At 43.0% G+C, this 22240-nt stretch overlaps 1 protein-coding gene across 6 annotated transcripts in view; it reads left to right on the forward strand.

Moving 5' to 3' along the window:
* The window catches only part of KCNU1 (potassium calcium-activated channel subfamily U member 1), a 48117-nt gene extending 29148 nt beyond the window's left edge, over positions 1-18969 (forward strand). For 2 of the 6 annotated variants that reach the window (XM_065659296.1, XM_065659298.1), the window contains 7 exons: positions 5063-6812; positions 9099-9185; positions 11585-11688; positions 14623-14727; positions 16525-16586; positions 16720-16820; positions 17409-17751. In XM_065659296.1, the coding sequence (XP_065515368.1) occupies positions 11635-11688; positions 14623-14727; positions 16525-16586; positions 16720-16820; positions 17409-17539 (453 nt within the window). In that variant the 5' untranslated portion in view covers positions 5063-6812; positions 9099-9185; positions 11585-11634 and the 3' untranslated portion in view covers positions 17540-17751. Of the gene's footprint in view, positions 1-891; positions 1176-5062; positions 6813-9098; positions 9186-11584; positions 11689-12251; positions 12348-14622; positions 14728-16524; positions 16587-16719; positions 16821-17408; positions 17752-18689 lie in introns of those variants that run through there. The other 4 variants (XM_065659299.1, XR_010608138.1, XM_065659300.1 and 1 more) reach the window with 4 other exon arrangements.
* Positions 18970-22240: the final 3271 nt, after the last annotated feature.

Below are 22240 nucleotides of genomic sequence, written 5' to 3' on the forward strand. Positions count from 1 at the left end.
GACCAGAGGTCTCAAAACAGAGTTCACTGTTAGTATATACAGGTCTCCAGTCCCTACCTGTGGCTTATTCAAGTGGCGAGAGAGGGTGTGAATCATGAAAGCAACTGGCACATAGAACCCTGTTTGGAGTTCTGGCTTTCAGTTCAGAAGAATAGATACAATTGCTTGTGGTCTATTACTGAAAATAGCCAGCAAGATCCTCATGGAGGGAAGCAAGAGGTGCAACATCAGCCCATTGTTTTATACAGTTCTGAATAATTATGTCCAGAATATGTGTCTGGTAGGCAGCCATGCTAAGGACTCTTTGAAAGAATTGCAGAGCAAATGCAATGTAGATACATTCGGAAGAGTTGCAGTTACTTTTAACATCTTGATGGAATTGTGCTGGTACAGAGCTCAGAGGTCTACATCCATGTTCCCTTATCTTAGCCAAAAACCTCTGGCTGTGGGATCTCATCAGTATTCCTGCAGTAAGACTTGCTGCCAATGTGGTCTTTGTTCCCTGAGCTTAAAACCCAGCCTGTTTTTTTCCTCACTGCTGACAGCTTTATGGAAGCAGCTGTAAAGTTTTGCCAGTGCTCCCTCTGCTTGCACCAATGAATCTACATTTCCCACTACAGGAAGATTGATAGTGGGCTATTTTTATATTCTGAGCCAGATTTATGCATTCTGCAGAATCACATGAAGCCAACCACGTAATAAATGCATGTATTGGTGAATGTGCAAGAAGTTATGCCAACTCTTCCTCAATGTCTCCCTGCATATCACTAATACTGGAGAAAAGGACTTTGGAAGGCAAATAATGTGGTAGTTTTAATTCTTTTTTTCTTATGGGTGGTTGTCTTCGTGGAGGGGAAATGCGGATGTATGCAGAGAGGGGTGAGAAGAAACCTGAAGCTAAATCAGAGGAAATAGTTGCAGTTGTCAGGGGCAATGCTGCCCTTGGGGGCTGTCTCAACTGAAAAACCCCCTAGCTCTGACAGTGCTGCAGCTTTGACAGTGCCGGGAGTAGAGCTGAAAATCTTCCACTGGAACAAAATGGATGAAAAAATAGAGGGAGAATGACAAACCACTTTTTCTTTTTCTGAGCTCCTTTCCCAGTGTGACTTCCAAAAGGATCTGTTGACATAAGTGCAGCAGCTGGAGATGAGAGGATTTGAAAACAACCTTCAGAGGTATACAGTTTATACTGGTGTAATAATTATTCTTCAAAGATCCCTGAGAAAATAGTGTTTAAGGTGTTCAATGATTAAAAACCTGGTGTCCTTGAATCTGAAAGTTAGATGAAAGAACTGCCAGGGTCCTTAATGCAGCTGAAATGATAAACAGAAAGGGAGCAATAATGATCAAGCCTGAGGTGATTATGTTCTCTAATTAGAACACATGTATCATTTAGGCATGTTAATCTTTGTCTAATGTGCTTTGGGTTGACTAACCTATATCCAGCTTCTTGCAGTTCAGTTTTAGTTCTAGGAAAGAGATTCTTCATCAGTTTAGGGGGAAGTCTGGGAATATTCTAGAACTTTTGTATTTGAAATACAGCTGGTGGTATTTGGCCTCCAAATGTAGGCTAGACAGTAGTGAGGAGTGACGGGAAGAGAGGGTACTCCATGGACACCTCAGAGTTAAATTTTCAGCCACACCACCATTGGAATTAACTTTAGTGGGGTGTGAACTGTAATCACACCTCTTAGTGTATTTTGATGCCTTGCGGTGAACACCACAGTAATGAAGTGGGCAAGGATCAGGCCTCTGACTGAAACTAGCAGAAACCCCCTGAAACACAGAGAAGTCTTTGGCTAAAAGATGCGTTGAGATGCCATCAGCCTGTGTGATTGCAGAAGCGTTTCTCCTTCTAGTAAAGGGCAGATAGCTGAGGAACTCTTAAGTTTAGGAGATAAGAGTTTCAGTTCAACTTATCTGCAGACCTCCTGTTTGACTTTGGGGAGAAACAGGAAAACAATACACTGCTCCTTTTGTTTCACCTCCCTGGTTGGAAAATGGGATGTGCAGTTTCCCTCCCACACAGGCATGCTGTGAAGAGAGCACTGCAAATGACTGATGTGCTCTTTTACTGTGGAGATAAGGACTGGACAAACAGCAAGGGCCCAATTTATCCCTGTACAACCATCTAAGATGCATAATTTACATCCTCCATCCTAACTCCCAGTTTATGCATCAGATGATCAGTAGCCCCATGAGGTTCGTTAAATCTAGGGATTGCCTTGGAGTAGATCCAGTCCTGCTATGTCCTTGTTTTCTCTTGAGTACTTTGCGTGTGGCTGCTCCCCCACAGAGGGAGTGTTTGTGAAGGACAGTTGATTTCTGCTTTAGCTGAGAGTAGTTCACTGCAAAGCTTTAGTGCACAGTTACCAGAAAACAGTTGCAGCACAGGAATTGCAGAAGAGCTTCAGCACAGACAGGAGAGCAAGAGAACATGTCCCATTTCAGGCAGGGATGAGCTCTTGGTTGTGCTGCATGCCACATGTTAGCAGCCTGGGGAGCAGAACTGGGAACAGGCTGCTTTGGAAAGACTAAGATCTCTTGAGGTGCTTCCCACCCTGTGAGAGTCATGCGGCTACATACAGAGGTGTCTTGAAGGACACGTTGGGATTCCTTAAGATATTCTGTCTACTAGCATATGGGTAAGACTTTTCTGTGCATCTCGTTTTACAGCTTATCCCAGGCTTTGAGAGGTATCTCTTGGGGCCGTGAAGTGCTGTGGTGTCAAACTGTCACTGTCCCTTTGGCATATGGTCTTTTCTCCCAGCGTACGGTTTTTGCCCTCTCCACCTGTAAGGTACAACATGACTTCCAAATCAGCATGACTGAGACATTCCAACTGGTTGCATAAGGTTGTTAAGAGAATTCTTCATTCACCTCAAGTATCCCTCAGTAATGAATGCTGTTGGTAAGAAAGCTTTTGAAGGCCAGTAGGAAGCAGAACTTTGGTGGGCTGTGTTTGGAATCAGTGTGTGGGGAGGGAGAACAAGAGCCAGGCCAAAGAGACAAGCAGGTGCTTGGGTGGGCATCTGGTAATGCTGACAAGGGGACTTCAAGAACTTTCTAGGTCTCAGCAGTGTTGGCATAAGCTGAAAGCTCCTAGTTAGAAAGTAGATGCACCTCAGGTGTAGATGGAGGCATGTCTGGCCCATAAAGCTGCTTGGGGTCTAGCTCTAGCAGAGGAAAGCACAACAGGAAGCATGAGATTATTATCCTTATTATGAGAAAATGAGAAATGATTTACTAATAAATGACAGGCATTATATAAATACAGAGAATTCCTATGCAATTTATTCTCTTCATGGGCATGTTTGATTCTGTGTCATATGGGGTATATGTGCATTCATCTTAGGCAGGAAAATTGCTTTTCTGAAAAGATACTAGAGATAGTTTTGCTCTTGCTGCAGGTGGCATTAAGATGAGAGGCCTTGCCTATGTGCTGTCAATGTGGTTAATGATTATTAGAGGAGCAGGTGATTTCTGTTAAAGGGAAGTGACAGACTGTCCATTAGATCTAGATGCATGTTTATTAAATGGGGAGTCTGGAGCAAGCAGCCTGGCTCATTTGCTTCTAAATTCCAGACCAATCTGTTTGATTTTGCACCTGGAAGGTTCAGAGTGCAGAAGAGGGAACTGTTTATGAAGCAGGGAGGACTGTTGCATTCATGCCCATACATTCACTTCCGTCCCAAATGGAGATTGCATTTGGAAGGAGCCTGGGAGAATACAGTAAGATATGCTTCTTACTTTAATTTCTTAGCCTTCTTTCCTAGATAGGCTTGAAAGCAGAGAGACATGACTTAAGGGTTCAATCTTTAAGTGCAAACCCTTTGCCTCTTCTATCTGTATGTGTGTCTCTACATAATAGAAAGATGGGCAATTTTCCTTAGACCCATTTATCCCAGTGTTCTGGGTCTGCTGGTGCCCAGCTGCTGCAGTGGGAGATGGAAGCTCTCTCTACAGTGAACAATTACAGAAGAATCTACCCAAAGGAGGCATTTATTTGTAGTCCTCACCAGCTATTGGTTTATGGTCTGAAGCAGCAGAATTTATCTTTCTCTTTAATCCAGTCTGATGTGACTGGGGATGTTCTCATTATCCAGACAGAAGTTTAATCCTTTCAGGAAATGTCTCCCCAAATCAGTGCCTCTGATACCCTTCTTTCCTCTCAGTCAAACTGGTGCACTTTAAAATCAGATCTTTCCTTTCGCAGGTCTAATGTAATAAGCTTACCACTCCATCCACCCCCATTAACCAGATATTCACTGGGATAGTGATTCGGGTCTGGTGTCTGCGGATCAAAGAGGGTGCTGAAAAATTGGAAGGGCTCATAAAAGAGCCATATAAATGATTCAGAGCCTGGGAAGCATCTTTCTAGTGAAAGATGTAGGGAGCTTGATCTATTTAGGCTATCAAAGAGGAAATAAAGCAGAGACTCCATCACAATGTACAAGCACAAATACAGGGAAGATGACTTCTAATGGCTCCAGGAAAATGTACAGTGAAATTTGGCTGGAAGGTCAGGATTCAGCTTTCAGTTGAAGCTGGAGCTAGCACAAGACTTGGAAAAATTACGTCTGTTTTGAGGGGAAGATAATTAGCCTTTGGAAGAATTGACTATTAGAGCAACAAATGAAGCTCCAGAACATGAGCCTAATTGAGGAGGTCTGTAATGCTCTCTGATGAAAAGCATTTATTCTACTGATTGGAGACTAAGCTAAATGATGTGTCCCATGGGCACTGAATGTTCCGCTTGGAGCCTGATCATTGTGCTGCCATGTTGCAGTGGTGTGGCTGCAGAAGGGAATCAGCTTCAAGCACAGATTTCCATGCCAGGAAATCATGCAGTTGGGCTCCTGGTATCCTACTGAATTTCTTTGGGATCTTAATTTTTCTCATTCACTTTTCCTGCTTGTAAATATCGGTAGTATCAAGCTGTTGCCCATCAGGAGGCAGTGTGGACATCTTTACGCTTATAAAGCACTCTGAGGATGTATCTATCAGTGTAAAGACTGGGCAGTGTGCTACTGCATGCTAATAACTGACTTTCTTTCCGCAGCTCTGCACTCCTGCTGAGCGGCTGTGCTTTGTGAATGGCCTGTTTCTGCTCTGGGGACAGCTGGCCTGAGAACTGGGAGTTAGTGAGTGGAGTTGCTGCCAGCCCCGGCTCAGCAACCGCGAGTGGGCAAAGGCTGCCATCTGCAGTCAAAACCTCCCTACAGCAGTGGAGGGGAGGAAGTGGGAGAAGTGGCAGCACAGGGAGATTTGAGCAGGGACTAGGTGCAAGGAAGGTGTTAGGGAAGCACTAGCTGTGGAGCAGAATTGCTGACTGGTGTCCCATCCTTTTGACTTCTGGGTGAATTCCTGTCGCACACTCCAGGTAAACACTTCGTGAATGAAGCTGTGCTATCTGCAGACTGAGGGAGCTACTGCTACTGTCCTTGGTTCCTGGGGGAGTGAACCTGCTGTTCTCACCCCTTCTTCCTTTGGGAACTTAAAATTCTTTCTGTGCTGGGCTCAGGTATCTTGGGGCCGTAGATGGGCTGACTGCAGCTGGCTTACAAGAATCTCCATGAAAACACAGGCTGTAAGGACCACCGTCACCATTCTGGTCCCTCACAGACCACTGTGATGCTGAACAAGGCAGGAAAGGGGGAGGGCTGACATTCAATATTGCCGTATTTAAAGGCTACAATAACACATTCTTTGCCTTCCTGCTAATTACTTGCTGGCTATTATTTCACCATTCTTTTTCTGGTGGGTTTTTTTTTTTTTCCGTTGTGTTTTTTTTTCCTGGGCACATGTTTTCCCCAATTCAGGCAAAATCACTACTTCCATACTCAGCTGTCCTGATTGCATGAAGAAGCGTCTGATTGCATTATTCATCTGCAGTGCTCATGAAAGACTTCAAAACTCTTGACTAGACCCAAAGCTTTTGATGACATTCTGTCTCAATAGAAAGGCGAAAGCTACTGCGTGAACTGGTGGCATCTGATTGCATTGCCACCCCGCCAGCTGTGGATGGGACAGGACCTGCGTGGTGCGACATGAACTGTTGCTATTACTGAGCAGTTGCTGGCAGATGGCTTGCTGTGCTTTGTTTTCTCTTTGTCCAGGGCTGCAGGGAAGCAAACTGGTTTTACATATTGGTGTGCAAAAGTAGCCTAACTCCGAGGAAATGCTGCCACCTGCGGCCATGACAGCGCAGTTATCCCAGCTTGGCTACTGGCATCTCATTGGAAACTCGATTTAGCTTAAAACTCTTCTGATTAAAAAGTTCATTAAACTAGAGAAAAGAGGGTAATCCAGTGAAATGAAGAGAGCAGTGGAAAGGTCACGCTGTACTTCTTCCCTGACAACAACAGCATCTTCGAGTTGATTAACAGCTTTTGGATGTTGCTGTATTTCTTCCTTTAAGAGGAGGGGGCGATACAAGATCATTCTTACCAATGGAGATATTTTTAGCTGCACAAACAGATACATACAGAAACCTCAGCACCTCTGTGTGTGTGTAGATTGATGCACACAAGAACACTAATGCTGCCTTTTCAATCCATATTTGCGTACAACCTCTTAAGCGCACAAGCACACAGATCTCATACGCACAGATTTTTAAACACTAAAGACAGAGTTCATAGCAGAAATGATAAATATACATGTATGCGGTCAAGCAGCCTTTCGAAACCAGAACTACTCATTCTGTGTACTGCAACTACTGGAAAATGTGGCTGAAGTTGTTTTTCAGTGTTCTAGATGAGACTTGAAAAACATGTGAAAATATGGTCCAAACAGACTGGACAAGGATGAAGGTAAGTGTGCTGAAAATGAACCCAGCACCTATGATCTTTGATCTGTGATCTTTTGGCCCTGGCCCTCCTTGTGTGCAGTGTGGAATTTTTCAGATGGTATTAATAGCTCCCAAAGAAATCACCAGGATGGTTCATATGACATATCCAGGTCACTTCCATACCTGCTCACAATGTAATTTGCAGGACTGAAGAGCTGTTCCCTTGTTTCGCTGCATGTTGCCTCCAACAGCTGTCACAGGCAGTTTCACTCCATCATTGCCAAGGGAGAGCTTGACATCCTCCTCAGCTCACCTGGATTGTGTGGGCAGGAGATGAAGAAACACCTGTGCTGCGGCATCTCTGGGTGCCAGAACATTAAATTGAGCTGATTCTCAGCTCTCCTTTTGGCTGCTGAGTAGAGGTGGGCTTTAGTTCTTGTGTTACAGCTTCTGGTGTCTGGGAGGTGGTGTAACAGAAGAGGCCAGCGCAGTGTCTCACATTACAAGCAATACTGGTCTTTTCTGTCTTTTCCACCCCCTACCCCCCCCTTTCAGTAGGTGTTTACAAGTTTTTTTTGTCATTGAATAATCTGTATAAGTTGTTACAGTTATGAAAAGCTGTATTTGCGAAGAACAGAATCCTACCTCATAGCAAAAGCTATTGAGAATTAACTGAAGCTATACAGTAAATCTAAGTCTTACCTGGGGCTGTTACTGGAATACGTAAGAAGAGGTAACAGGCCATGTTAAACCAGAACATTGGAACTGTGATATTCCAGGGTATATGCAGGGGGAATGTTTTACGTGATCAGAACTAAGAAAACGAATTCACATCTGGCAGAGAAGATGGGAATTCCATTCAAAGCCCAGCTGTTGCTATTGCTTAGAGAATGCTGGCTTCTTAACAAAGCTCACCCCCCACTACCCAGAGCTCTTCTGGAAGTCCAGCCATCTATTTTTGGTACCTAAATGGAAATGGAGCCCTCCTATAAAATCCAGCCTTTGGTAAACAACTTGATGGGAATAAAATAAGCAGAGTGAGTAGGGAAGCACACTGTAGCCTCCACCAGTCTGCAGCTGAATACATATGTTTTGTAAAGTGTGCTCAGGGGAAAAGAGCTATTAATGTGTAAACCCCTTTGATTTAATATGCCAGAGCATTGTTCTCAGTTCTTTGCTTGGGCTGGTGTATAGCACTGGAAAAATAAAATGGAATCATAAAAGGAAATAAATAAAATCTAAAAGCTGAGGAGACTCCAAACTGAATTCAATCAGCAGAGGTAAACCTGAGAAGCAGAATTACACATCAAGAGCAATCCAATATTGTGTTTAATCCCAAGACATTATAAATCTGACAAACATCCAGGAATAGCTTCAGAAGGGAAAGAGTTGGGTTTTTAAACAGTAAACAGGCAGTTAACCCTGCTTACACAGTGTTCTTTCCATGAATAGCATTCCACTTGTGGGTGAGGGTAGGTATTCACCTGGGCTGACCTGTGGGACTTGTTTACTTTGCTGTGTTTCTGCTTCCAAAATATCCCCTGCATCAGTAGAGGAGATGCCTTGGGTGGCTTATGATTGATGCTGTCAGCCTCGCACAGGCAATGCGCCAGTGAGTGAGGGTGAGGATGTGGCCTGTAATCTCTTGTGCACTGTCAGACATCCATTACTGGACCAGGGGGTGCCAGTGGGAAAAGCTTGTTCCCACAGCTTTCTACTGCCGGATTTGACCATTCCTATCAGTTTGCACTGTTACACTCTGAGCACTCTAAGCCTGTTTCATGCAAGGGCAGTGGGGCTGGCCTGGAAAATGTAACTGGGTGTTGTAAGCAAACCTGGCTGATGGAAACTGCTCCCTTGGGGGTGAGAAGTTCACCTTCTGGAGGGGTTCAGTGAGAAACAGCTACAGGAGCTCTCTGTTCTGCTGAGTATGGAAGAGTTTAGTGGGCCACAGGAGAAGGGGGAAACTGTTTTCCTGAAGAAGTCAACAGAAGGATTTGCATAAGCACTCTATAAATAAGTGAAACCCAATCTCGCCAGTCTATTTGCATGATAGATAATGTCATGTTTCAATGTGCTAGCTAATGCTAATGAAAACCTGTTATTAACAGTCATTTATTCTGTCTAACTCACTGAGGAAGTAGAGGTTTAAGTTGCACAGAACTGTGAATACATTTAAATTTGGGTTTAGTGATTATTTCATAATAAAAACCTAGGCCAAATGTCATTTTATAGCCGTTCTGTTGCTTTTTTTTTTTCTATTTTGTCCTTCCCTCCACTGGTTGTGATGCCTGTTTCCTAAATACAGCAGAGGAATTCAAGATCTCCTTTCCAGACATCATCCTCTATGGATATGGGCTTCGGTGCTTTCTTCCTCCTTCACTTTGGATTACAGGTAAGGGTACTTGATTTAAAAGTTGAGCTAAAAATGAGCTGTATTTGGGAGCAGTTCACTTGTGTGGGTAGAGGTGCTCTGTGGTACAATGTTTGATTGCCTCAGCTCAACTCAGAGCCACTCTGGGTTTTCACCTTTTCTCGTAATTATTTTCTCCCTTTGGAATCTGGTTATTTCCAACATTTCTGCAACATTTCCCAGCTCACACGTTAGCCTTGTCTGTCTTTCTCCAGGTCTTTGAGCAACTGAATGAATTAGGTCTCTCTTCAGCTTCTCTTGAACAAACTGTAGCTGTATGCCATCTGTTGTTCAAATTACATTAGTTGCACTGGTGTGAAATACATTTTGATTGTAGCTTTTGACATGAGAGTTTTTGCCTAAGTCGTTAGAAAACACGATATTCCCTCCTATAGAGGGATGTAATGAGGATTGGCTCTTGCCTGCCCTGTGGTGGTGCTGTCCTTTCAGTGTAGGTTTGGTTTCACTGGGGAGTTCTGTTTGCTTTGGCCACTCACTGCACCAGGCAGGTACAGCTTTAACCAGGTCTTACAAAGTTCCCTCTATGACTCTGGGTTTGGAATGCCTGCCATTCCCTGCTGCTAACACTTCCAGTTCTTTCCAAAATAACTCCTGAAGTACGTAGTTGCGATGAATGAAATTTCCATCAAACCAAAGGCACAAACTGTCTTCTGCATTGCTGAGATGAATATACCAGAAGCAGGTGTGTAGTTTCATGCAGTGTCAGCTTTGCAGCAGCCATTCTACTGCTTTTAAAGTGACAAATCTTGCTACATCTCCTGTAGCTATATTGTTGGCTGTGGTAATATCACTCTGGAGAGTGTCACTACATTCCTACGAGACTTTTTGCTTGAGGACAAGGGAAATGTTTGCACAGAAATCCTTCTTCTGGGAGAGCATCCTGATTCCTGAGATATTTCGCTTTGATTCCCTGAGCACTTAGGGAAATGTAGGAGATGTGAAGGAAAAGGAAAGCGATGCTGTGTAACCGGTTAATGGGAGTTACAGACCTAAGTGTAGCACTGAAGCTTTCAGGCTGGAATATTCATGATAAAATGTTTGCTGTTGTGATCAATTAGAGGGAAATATGTTTCCCTGCACATTGCACAGTTACGCTGGTGTTGCCAGATAGACCCCACTTCAAGTCTTGCCAAGTCTGGCAATCAAAATGACTGTCAGCTGGCTCCATTCCTGCTAGATTTTTTCATCCTGGGGAGAAAATTTGTAACTTCCCCTTGGTAAATGCTTGGTAAAAGGGAGGGAAGAGGAGCTGCTTTTCTGAGCCAAAAATAGCAAAATTTCAACTGTCCTGTCAGACCCCTTCTTCTGCCTGGCTGAAGCTATTAGACGTGTTTCTGAAAGCGAAAGCTTCAGAGGGAGGTGGCAGCTGGGAGCACAAACAGGATTTGCCTTGGAATACAGTGGAGGTGGGGCAAGAGGTGAGCAGAATATTATAGGCATCTCTTTTGAAATACCATGACATTTTGAGAGAGCTGTTGAATTGAAGATGCATGAAAATGAGGTACAGGAATGGTTCAAAGACAGGGACAAGTGCTTTAGAGGAAGAGATGGAGAGTGCAGTCTGGTTAGCATAACAGGAAGAGGAGAGGGAGTTGGGTTCAATTAAAGTGCCTAAGTAGCTTCACAACTAGTACAAAAATCTTCTTTAATCTGGAAAAGGCAGGCATAACAAAAGGTAATAACAGAGCTCAAAGTTGAGCTAGCTCAAGTCACAAGCAAGGTGTGTGTGTTTTCAAGAGAGAGAAGATTAATCACTGAAACAAACTGCTCAGAGAATGGGTGGATTTTCCAGCTCCTGTCTTGAAGCCAAGATTGGATACCTTCCCACAGGACACGCTTCGTTACTGGGATTGATGTAGGAGTATCTTGATAATGTATTGTACAGCTCACGTAGAAGAGAATGTTACAGAAGTTCCTGGGTAAAATACAGTTTGCATAAATTGAATAGGAAAATAACACTTGAATTGAAGAGAAAGTTGAAGTTCAGCAGTTTCAGTTGAAAAGAGAATGCAGAATCAAGCCCTAGGAAGTGTCATTTCCTGACTCTTGTGGAGTAACTGTGAGCTGTAAAATTAGTTGCATGGATGGCTGTAGAATGATACTCATGAAAAATTAATGACAATAGCAGGAGACAGGAAAAATCCAGAAAACATTTCCATGACTGTTAAGTTTTATAAAAGCTTGTTTTCATTAAAATCTAAACTAGGCACTTTAAGTGAACTGCCAAAATCCCTGTAGCTTGTTTTAAATAGCAAGTAGTTATGGCAAATAGCTTCTCTGAGAAATGGAGACTTGCAGAGAATGTAATTATGAGAGATTGATGGATCTTTTTTCTCTCCCCTGTTGTTTGTATTGAACAGGTCTCTCAGTCTGGAGCTGGAAGCTGTGTTCAAATGCTATTCAGCCCTACATGACTTTCTTTTATGGCTCTGCACTAAACTCTGAAGATCTGAAGAGAGCTGGGGTAAGAACTTCATCAGTTGCCCTTTCTTGTAGATAGGCCAACCTTATGAAGATACTGTCCCTTATGAAAGGATGCTTGAGCTGCCTTTACTCAATTTATGTTGAGATTTGCACTTCAAGCAGCTCCACTGATTTTAGTGGTACTTTCTGCATACCATCATATCATTGGAACTGTGAATGCAAGAGTCGGGTATGACTCTTCAGACTCTTTCAGACTTTTTAGGCTGTACATTTTTTCAAGGATTCAAACAGGAAGACTAAAAGGGGAAGACAAATTGTGGTCACCTGGGTTTGGAAGAAGAACATTATGGAGAGCAGTATTTCTAGAAACTGTGTTTAAATAATTGGACCAGCCCTCAGTTACCTCATCTTCAGAGCATGCATTGTATTTGAGTCTCATTCATGAATGTCCAAAAAAGAAAAGGCCTCCAAGTGATAGGGTCGTGATGATCTTACAGAAGTTTTTAACTAAAGACATGTGCCACTAAACCAGCTCACTGTTAGAGATTGTTGTACTTCATCTGGGGTTAAATCCTGATTTAACTTGTCTCTCCTGGAATGCAGATGGAATCTGCATTCCTCTCATTTGGATGCTCATCTCATTTTAGAGGATGTTCACTCTCTGCAGCCTTACACTGAAGATACTTCCAATATCATGAGGTAGGATGAGATACTCCAGTGCTTTTGCTCTCTGATTGATATTAACAGTGACACAGATAGTGCTGCTGGCAGGGGAACATATTGTCCTGTCACGTTTTTTTCTGCCTGGAGAACTCAGAAAGCCAACTGACTGCTTTCTGCTGTGATTTCATCAGATGTGTTGAGGGATTGAGACAGGTAGCAGCTGTGCAGCCTTGCAACCCCATACAGAATATAATGTTACTAACTATGGTGTAATTACCTTCTTCAATATCCTGAATATTAGCAGTCGAGGAGTCTGGCTCCTTTACACTGGAGAGAGTTGCACACTACCATCTGGTGCAGCTCTGCTGTCAGGTCTGATCATTCTACATGTCTTTGTACTGGGCAGACTTGAGTTGGGGACTCCCTTTGTACTGCTGGATTGTGTAAATATGATGGCATCATTAGTATACCCTCCAAGCAGTCCAAAAGTCCAAGTTCCAAATTAGATTATCTTTATTTTCTATTTGTATGGCATCTACCAAAGTGGAGATACTATTTTATGACTTAAATTTACAGGTAGAATTGGCAAAGTAAATAATATTCATTACTGTTGTTTCTCTTAGCTCTAGATTTTCAGTGGTATACAGGTACAATTCTTCACACTGTACAAGCCGTGCACTGTTTTTTGATGTATTCAGTTCTATTGATGGTGACGACCTTTCTCTCCAGATAGTGAGACAGTGAGATGTCTGTTGCTATAGGTTCAAAAGCAATAGCGTGATGCTGGTACTCCACTGCCTCTGAGGGAACACAGTAAATCAATTTTGATTGCTGCACAGTATGGAGCCTGTGAGTTTCTCTGTATCTGTGCTTGATTCTATTCTGCCTGCATTCATAATTTGAACCAGACGAACCACTTCTTCTTGACACCTGCAAAAATGGGCTGAAAACCAGTCCACTGTGCCCTTTCCAGTTAAAAGCATGCTTTTTTCAGTATCCTTTTAGGCTTATTTCTTTCTTTGAGTGGGTCTTACGGGATAAATTGCACAACAGCAGTGACAATTAGAAATCCTGTCATCTCCCTGCAAGGGAGGTGATGCAAATTCATCCTCCTTGTATCCATCTTCCTTCATCATTTGCTACAATGCCAAATTGATAAACTATATACTAACTTTACTGTCATGAGGTGCTCAGATATTTCCGAGTCAATACCAGAAGATTTAATAAAAGCATAAGCAGGCAGAAGTGTTTGGTGTGAAGTCTGACCAAGTCCCTGGTTTGCTAGTCCTGCAGTGAACATGCCTTTACTATCACCTAGTGGCTGTATGTGATACTCACATTAATCTCCTGCTCAACAGGGTCTGTTGTGCTGTTTCTCTCTTTAGGGACTTCTCAATCACAAGATTTAGACAAACTAAATAGATATTGGTTGAAATAAACCGAGTTTATCAGTGCAGAAGTTACATGTAGAATTGGGCTGCTGCTTTGAGTGTGTTTGCATTGCCACACGCTGTTTCATTCAAGTCCAAATATTTCACAGACCTGGCAAAACTGATATTTTAGGATTATTTTAAAGCATAGTATAAAAAACTCTCTAAACTTTTTAAATGGAAAAGAAACCTCTTCTGTCAAAATCCATTTAATAACTTTTATTTGGAGCACAACACTTTTTTACACGTTTTAGTAGGCTATTAAGTTTGACATGGAAAGCATTCATATGCCAGGAGAACAGCACGTGCTGTGACACAGTGAGTGGCAGTCTAAAACCTGAAGGAGCTGTGAGCAGTAGGATGTTTTGCTGCTTTAACTGCCTTTGTATAAAGAACCCTTCCCATGTCAAATGGGAGAAAACAGTGCTTGTACTGGCGTAGACAATCATAATTCAGCAATAAATCACACCTCTTGTAACTGTGTTTTATGATTGGTAAAACTCAACACAACATCAGTGCTCAGTTGCATAACTAAGGAGCAGGTTAATCTTACTGCAAAATAAGGTGTAACTTTAATGTGCTCCCAGTACTTTGCAGACATGAAATTTCCCTGTAACTCTACTTGTATGCAGCAATAACTCCTGTTCTTCGATGATAATATGGATTGGGAGTGTCTAGAAGGGTTGAGACTTCCTCTTGGCTGTTGTTCATTAACTCTGATACTGTCTCTGACAACATAGTTGATGTCATTCTGCTTTCAGTAACTAAGGGCCTTTGATCTAACACTGTGTAGTGTTAGAGTATCAGCCCAGTGCTTGATTACTTACCCTGTTTGCTTTACCTTTCAATAAATACATTATCTTTATGGTTGATTCTTTTAGACAAAGAGAAGATATTTGAAGGACAGATTGCTTCTGGAAGACAAAGACTACAAAGTAATGACTTTTCAGCTCTCCAGTGATTTTGCAGACTTGACTTTTATAGAGGTATGTGGCACAGATGTGGTTGGGTTTCAATTATTTCCTTCCAGATGTGTCTTTTCACAGTACACAGATACTGTGACTAACTTGCTTTCCCCAGGTTGTGCTTTGTAAAACTGAACCTTATCCTCTTGGGAACTGAACTCAGATTTGACAGTCAAAGGGAGAGGTAATTGTCTGGAAGACTTCTAGGAAGAAGTCAACTAATTCCAAACTGACAGTTTCCAAAGAGCTCAGAAGAGGCATGCCCCAGGGTGTGCACAGGTTTTATACACCTCTTACCCCAATATATGGAGTATTTAGGAGACAGGAGAGAGGGCATCATTTGGTTACTGAAGTGCTGGGGTGAATTTTACTATAACAACAATCTCTTCTGCCTCCTCTTTTCTCATAGATAATCAGGTAAGAGATGGGAAGTGAAACACTGTTCTTACCTTCTATTCCACGTGCAAGCACAAGCACAGGACTCAACTTTGATTTGGAGTGACTTGAGCATATTTCTTTTCATTGGTAAAGGAAATGCCTCCTCATATTTTTTTAGCCACGTGAGTTTATAGAGGCTCCTAAATACTATAAAGCAATTGTCATAAAGGGATAATTTGTCAGTGCTGGCAGCAGAGTTTTGCTCTCTGAAGCTGGTCTGGTCCTGGGCCAGATAACACTCTGTCTGTTCTAATGATGAAATACAAGACATCCTAATGGGGAAGCTGGAACTAGTTCAGAAAGGGGAATAAATAAGTGCTATAGATCTTTAAAAAGCTTGAGAAATTGCCCAGAAAATGCAGACTATTGAGTGCAATTTCCACTTTTATAAAGGAAATGGTTGTTTTGATGAAACTGTGGAATAGAAACTCAGAAAACAGAGGGTTGTAGGGAAACACTGCTGTGAGAAACACACTGGGGCTCTTCCAGGAGTGTTGAATGAACCGTCCACTGAACGAAGTCAGTAGATGTAGTTGCTTAGCACTAATGGAAAACCGGCCACAACTCGATCTGTTCTTCCTTGAGTTCATGCATTGTCTGGCTGAAAATAGAATGATGGAAGACACAAAGCAAGAGGGAAAGGGAAACTGCGTGCTCTTTGAGATACAGAGACTATATTTTTGCTTTCTTTACACAACAGTTGGCACAGAATAGATACCTCTTCTAAAAGTGAGACCTTTGGATGTTGCTACAATGTCTGTAGTAGTAATTATAGTCATTCATATTTCGTTTGTCCTCTGAGCCATGAATCTGGAGGAGCTGAGTACAGCCCTTCTCTTGTGTGGAAGGAAAATGTTAACAACCATGTCATCTTCCCTGAAGCCATTCACAATGCCAATATTCATTAAAACTGGTTGAAAGCACTAGGAATTTGGACTGAGATAGTACATTGAGTAATCTTTGTAGAAGAAACTGGTAAATTTAATGATGTTGCAGGGGATTCAACATAGATGTGCTTAAAGTAGCCCAGCAGGGATACTCACTCCAGATCTAGAAGGGCAAGGAGTTAGAAAATACAGTTTCCTCCCCTTTTTTTACCTGACTTATTCATCATTAGAGCAGATACCTCAAACTCTGCCCGTCTGAGTATCTTCAGTTGCACAGAACTGGTATTTTAAGTGTGAATATTCAGGATTTTCAATGACCCCATGGAAAAATGGCCCATCCAGGCTGCACTTTCTCATGTCTTATAAGTCGCAGAAGCTGTAACAATCGTGTAGTCTGAATTCTCACAGCAGAGGCAAAAAATGGCACCAGATAGACAAACTGTGATTGCTCTTTGTTTATCAAAGTACTATCCTGATCAATCCAACTGTGCAGGTGGAGCTTCATTGGAATACAGTAGGATTTCTTACTGCTCGTGCCCTGGCAGAAGTCACAAGGTAAGATCCTTTATTACTGTGTTGTTGGAAAAAGATCTAGAACAGAAAAACTTCTAAGAGAGCAGACAAGTGCAGTTATTATCTCATCAGCTAAATACAATTCAGTTCTGTCTAATTCACTTCTGTTTTCTAGGGCACAGTTCTATTGTAAAGCCTGTCATATTCATGTACAGAAACCAGAGCAGATTAAAAGATGGCAGTGGAAAAGTAGACTCTGCTCAAAACCTTTCTTAGGTAATGTGAAAAACTTTGTTTCTAATGAAAAAGAAAAGATGTCTGAATAAGTGTCTGTTAAATGTACTGTTCATAACTATCTCACTAGAGAAGAGGCTGGAATACACAGCCCTTTACTTACCTGATATCATCAGAAACATCTTATTTTACTAGTAAGTCTTACAGATGATGATTATATTTTAAATGCATTTCTAATTTATGCTTTCCTTTAGGAGTTAAAACTTCTTTGCTTAAAAAAAGAAAGAGTAGGACGGGATATACCTTGATCAATATTTTCACTCCACTTGTTACCTGTTTATCACAGAATACTGTTCTTTAACTGCAGAGAAGAGCTGCATTTTGAAGATGTGGGGTTTGTTAGGTGTTGGGTTTCTGTTGCAATAGAGGACAGCCTCATGTCTGTGTGTCATTACACCAAATCGAAGCTTGCTGCATTTTCATGAAGTATTTAAGGCACACCTCTTCCAGGCTCCTGTGAACTTGGCTGCCAGTGTCTCCCCTCCATGGAGGTGGTGCTTTGCTTTAAAGGGTAGACAAGGGGCTTTCCACAGAGTGTGATGTACCCGTGCATGCCTACTTATATTTCAGACACTTGCAAATCCTGTAAGCAGCAGATGGCAGCCAAGCCCCACTGCAAACTATGCCTCAACTGCAGATGGGGGAGAGTAAGGCAAAGCTCATTCACACTGTGCTCAGCCAGACCGAGTGAACAAGCATAAACATGCTGACACCTGGAGGACTCCATGTAGTAATGTCATGTAGAAAGAGAAGCTGGAGCCCATTTTCAGTCCAACATGTATCAGCAGAGATGTAACAAAGGTCTCTTGAAAGCCAGCTACCTCCCAGAAAAGAGACTTGGCATAAACTGCAGAGATGTCTTAATAAAAGTCAATGGCAAATGAATAGAAAGACATTGACACTGTAGGAGCTCTCCACCTGGTTGGTTTTCTTCTTGTTTCCTAGGCAATCTTAGATTTTAAAAGGACAAGATGACACTTCAGTATAAATGTGTATTAATAAAAAGCAGTTGTTTGCAAACCTGCAGTTCTGCACCAGTTATATTGTAGAGAAAGTAGTTGCTTGAGGTGGATCAGGAGCTTTGCCAAGCATAAGACCTTGCCATCAGTTTCCCCTAGGATTCTGGATGTATCAGAGCAAAACAGAGCTTAATTATAAGCACTTTGGTTCATGCCTCCACTCTCCATATGATGTAGTTTAAGTGGTACATGGTGTTCTGGATTCCTTCGAAGTCATTGTGAGGGAGGTAAGGTCAAGGTTAGATGGAAAAGACACCAGGTAGTGTAGATGATTATGCCTCCAGTACCTGCAATGCTGCAACAGAAATAAGGAGATTTAGCTGGCAAAAAAGCAAGTTCATTGTCGTGAATCTGCAAAGCAATACAGGAGCCTCACAGATTGCCAGCTTTAGTCAAAGGAGCTACTACTGTCATTTAACAGGAGTGTAAATGGTGTTACCAGGGTTCAGTCAGAACAGAAAACAAAAGCTACATTTTCCTTTATCATCCAGACTTAATCAAAAGCTATTACTTGAGTATTAGCTTTTAATCCTCAGATATGTATTAAGAGGTAATAGGGCTTCTTGAGACAATGACACCCTGGTCAGGCAGGGGAAGTAAATGGGAGTTTTTCTCCCTGTTCTGCCTCTCGGAGCACCTCGGAGCTGCCCTGAGCAGTCAGACCCTGCACAGGCTCTTCACAGTAACCCAGGAGGTCTGTGATAAAGGTTGCGACTGACCCAGCTCTGTCTATTTGGCCAAGTATCTTGGTTTAGAAGTCTATAAGAGAGTTCTCTCACATACTTCTTAATGTCTAAGACACGCTGTTCTGACTTTTCGTTTTCTGACTTAGTGACACTTCCATTAAGCTTGACCAGAGGAACCGAGTGGCACGTGGCATCCTGAGAGAGCTGCTCCCATCCAGCTCCTCCTTCACTGAACAGAGAGCTGTAGAAAGTGGTATGCTGTTACCAAGGGCAAGTGCACCTGCTTTTAGCACACCTGTGCAGCACAATTACAGCTTAAGGCTGACAAATCACCTATTCAGAGAGGTGTCCCCTTTTCTGCCAGGGGTATGTTTGGAATTGCTGGGTTAGTGTGGTTTGGCACAATAGTTACAACATCACAAGAAAGTTAAGGGTATGTGAGAGGGTTCATCTGTCAGTTTGTGAGATAAAAAGATACGTGTGTCTGAATGTTCCTCCAGTCTTAACCTTTCCTTTCCCATCTGTATGCGCTGGACATGTTTAGACACATGTGATACAGAGAGCTTTGCTGTGCCTCCTGTCAAATGCTGACAAGGGGAGGAATGCAGATTAGCAACAAAGATACAGACCTGGGGAGTGCAAGGAGGAACATTGTACATCCTGAACCAGCTACATCACTGTGGAAAGCAGGAGATGTAGATAGGCTCTGGTGCTCTTAAAACATCTCGGAGGGTGCTGCTGTACATCCTCAAATCACTGCCTTGGTGTTAAAATGCTGGGTTTAATGGCCCATGACCTCAGATTATGGCCCAGAAAGGACTAGATCGAGTGTCAGAGAAAAGATGTTCCAGCTGTTAAATAGCTACTTTAGGACTTGGGAAACTTGAACTAATTTTCTTGATCTGCTTCCTCAGATCCAATCTGGGACTTTAGGCCACTTAGCCTTTCTGAATTTTGATTCCCTGATGGGAAATTGAGGAAGTGAAAAGTGGTTTGGGTTTGACTCTGAGGATAGTGTTGTAAATAATCACAAGTCACTTACAACAAGTATGAGGATGGTACAAACACAGAGGATGAACTCTTCCTACCCTCTGGCTTTTTTTCCTACCCTCTTACACCTCCTGAAAGTGCTCGCTGCTTTCCCGACAGAAACCAAATGATTCCAGCACTGAACAGCTCAGTTATGAGCACATTTCATTTGGAGAGAGCATAGTGCAGCTCAGGGTAGGAACATGAACAGCCAACACCAAGGTTTGCTCTTTGTGCAGGTATTCAGTTGTAGTGTGACACTGGCAGCAGCCTGGAAGATTAGCAAACTCTGGAATACTCTAAAAGAAGTTTGCTCTAAAGGCACATGGAGACCCAAGAGAAATCATTCCACCCAGCCTTGCTCTCTAGCATCAGTAATGCTAGAGGAGTCCTCTCTAGGCCATCTAAATTCTTCCTAGCCAGCAGGATCTGATTGCCCAGCAGGGTTTGCAGACTGGTGGCAGAGCATAGTCATGAGCTGTCCAAGGCAAGGTGTGAGTGCAATGTTCTGACCTACAGTGTTTGCCAGTCGAGTTGCACTGGGATCACTGGGGCTCCTCCAACCTGAGCTGATCCATTCAGCATAAGGATGGGTATCATGGTCTGGTACTGAGCTGTCAGTAATAGCAAGCTGTTACGCTCTTCTGAAGCATCCACCAGAGAGGGTGACAGGACATATTGGCAAATGGTGTCATACCAGCATTTGCAGGGAGTAAACAGGAGCCTATCAGGGTAAGAGAGATGCACAAACTACTATTTCTTGCCTCGTTTCTGCTTGTGAGCAATTTGCAGCCACTATACAACTGAAGAGACTTAATAAATGTCTCCCCTCCCTCCAAAACCCTAGCTTGTGTTCAGCAGCAAAGGCAAATGTCAGTATGGCAGGGACCCAGAGGTGTCCTCTGGAGAGCTCTGCATCTTAGCAGCTGTCCCCAGCACATACGTGCTATTGGGACAATAAAACGTTGCTCAGTGCTGCTCTCCTACAACTGATTAGGTCAGCTGTAAATATTGGGGCTGCACAGTAAATACATACACGCGTGTTACCAGATTGTGCTGACTTGTTAAATAGAAACGAAAACATCATTAGATTTATAATGTGTCCCTCCCCCTCCTCATGCCCAGGAACATAATTTACCAAAGGGGGTGGGGGGAGAAGAACAAGCCCTCACAACCTGCTGAAATATCATTATTAACATGCACATGAAAAGTCAATTATGCCAGAGGGAGGTATTTAGGTGAAGTGAGTTTCCATACTCCAGGATTACACCTTGGGGATTATAAATTTCTTATTTATTTATTTATTTTCCCAGAGATCTCTGCTGCTGCTCAGCACTGAGGAGCAGAAGTGCTACTAAGATATGTTGAAATCCCCTTAAGGATTAGCCAAATATGCAGATAAATAATTGGTCCCAACCCCATCAAGATTCTCCCTCATCACCATATCATAAAGACTCTCTCTTCTATCCTGTCAGTGCAGGTATGTTTTCTGGTGTTTAGTTTTAAATGACACCAGGGACTGGTCTTCCAGTCACTTCCCTGGAGAGGACATTTTACTGTGCTGTTATTATTAGTTGCAGTATTTATTATTTGTATTATAGCAATGCCTTGAGGCTTCTACTGGGACTGGGATCCTGTTAGGCTGGATGCTGTATATGTGCATGGTAAAAGGTAGTTTCTGCCTTAAAGAGCTCTTAGTCTAAGTAAAAAGAGCAGACAAAGAGTGGGAAGGCAAAGGGAAGGAGGAAATGGTGAAATGAGGTATCAAAAGTTGTAGAATCACAGAATCCCAAGGGTTGGAAGGGACCTAAAAAGATCATCTAGTCCAACCCCCCTGCAAGAGCAGGGTAACCTACAGTACATCACACAGGAACTTGTCCAGGCGGGCCTTGAATATCTCCAGTGTAGGAGACTCCACAACCCCCCTGGGCAACCTGTTCCAGTGCTCTGTCACTCTTACAGTAAAGAAGTTCTTCCTGATGTTAACGTGGAACTTCCTATGTTCCAGTTTACACCCATTGCCCCTTGTCCTGTCACTGGATATCACTGAAAAAAGCCTAGCTCCATCATCCTGACACCTACCCTTTACATATTTGTAAACATTGATGAGGTCACCCCTCAGTCTCCTCTTCTCCAAGCTAAAGAGACCCAGCTCCCTCAGCCTCTCCTCATAAGGGAGATGTTCCACTCCCTTAATCATCTTTGTGGCTCTGCGCTGGACTCCTTCAAGCAATTCCCTGTCCTTCTTGAACAGAGGGGCCCAGAACTGGACGCAATATTCCAGATGCGGCCTCACCAAGGCTGAGTAGAGGGGGAGGAGAACCTCTCTTGACCTACTAACCACTCCCTTTCTAATGCACCCTAAGATGCCATTTGCCTTCTTGGCCACAAGAGCACATTGCTGGCTCATGGTCATCCTCGTATCCACCAGGACCCCCAGGTCCCTTTCCCCTTCGCTACTTTCCAGCAGGTCACCCCCCAACCTGTACTGGTCCATGGGGTTGTTCTTCCCCAGATGCAAGACTCTACACTTGCCCTTGTTAAATTTCATCAAGTTTCTCCCCGCCCAACTCTCCAGCCTGTCCAGGTCTCGCTGAATGGCAGCACAGTCCTCTGGTGTGTCAGCCACTCCTCCCAGTTTTGTGTCATCAGCAAACTTGCTGAGGGT

Source organism: Lathamus discolor, chromosome 22, assembly GCF_037157495.1.
Source record: "Lathamus discolor isolate bLatDis1 chromosome 22, bLatDis1.hap1, whole genome shotgun sequence".
NCBI lineage: Eukaryota > Metazoa > Chordata > Aves > Psittaciformes > Psittacidae > Lathamus > Lathamus discolor.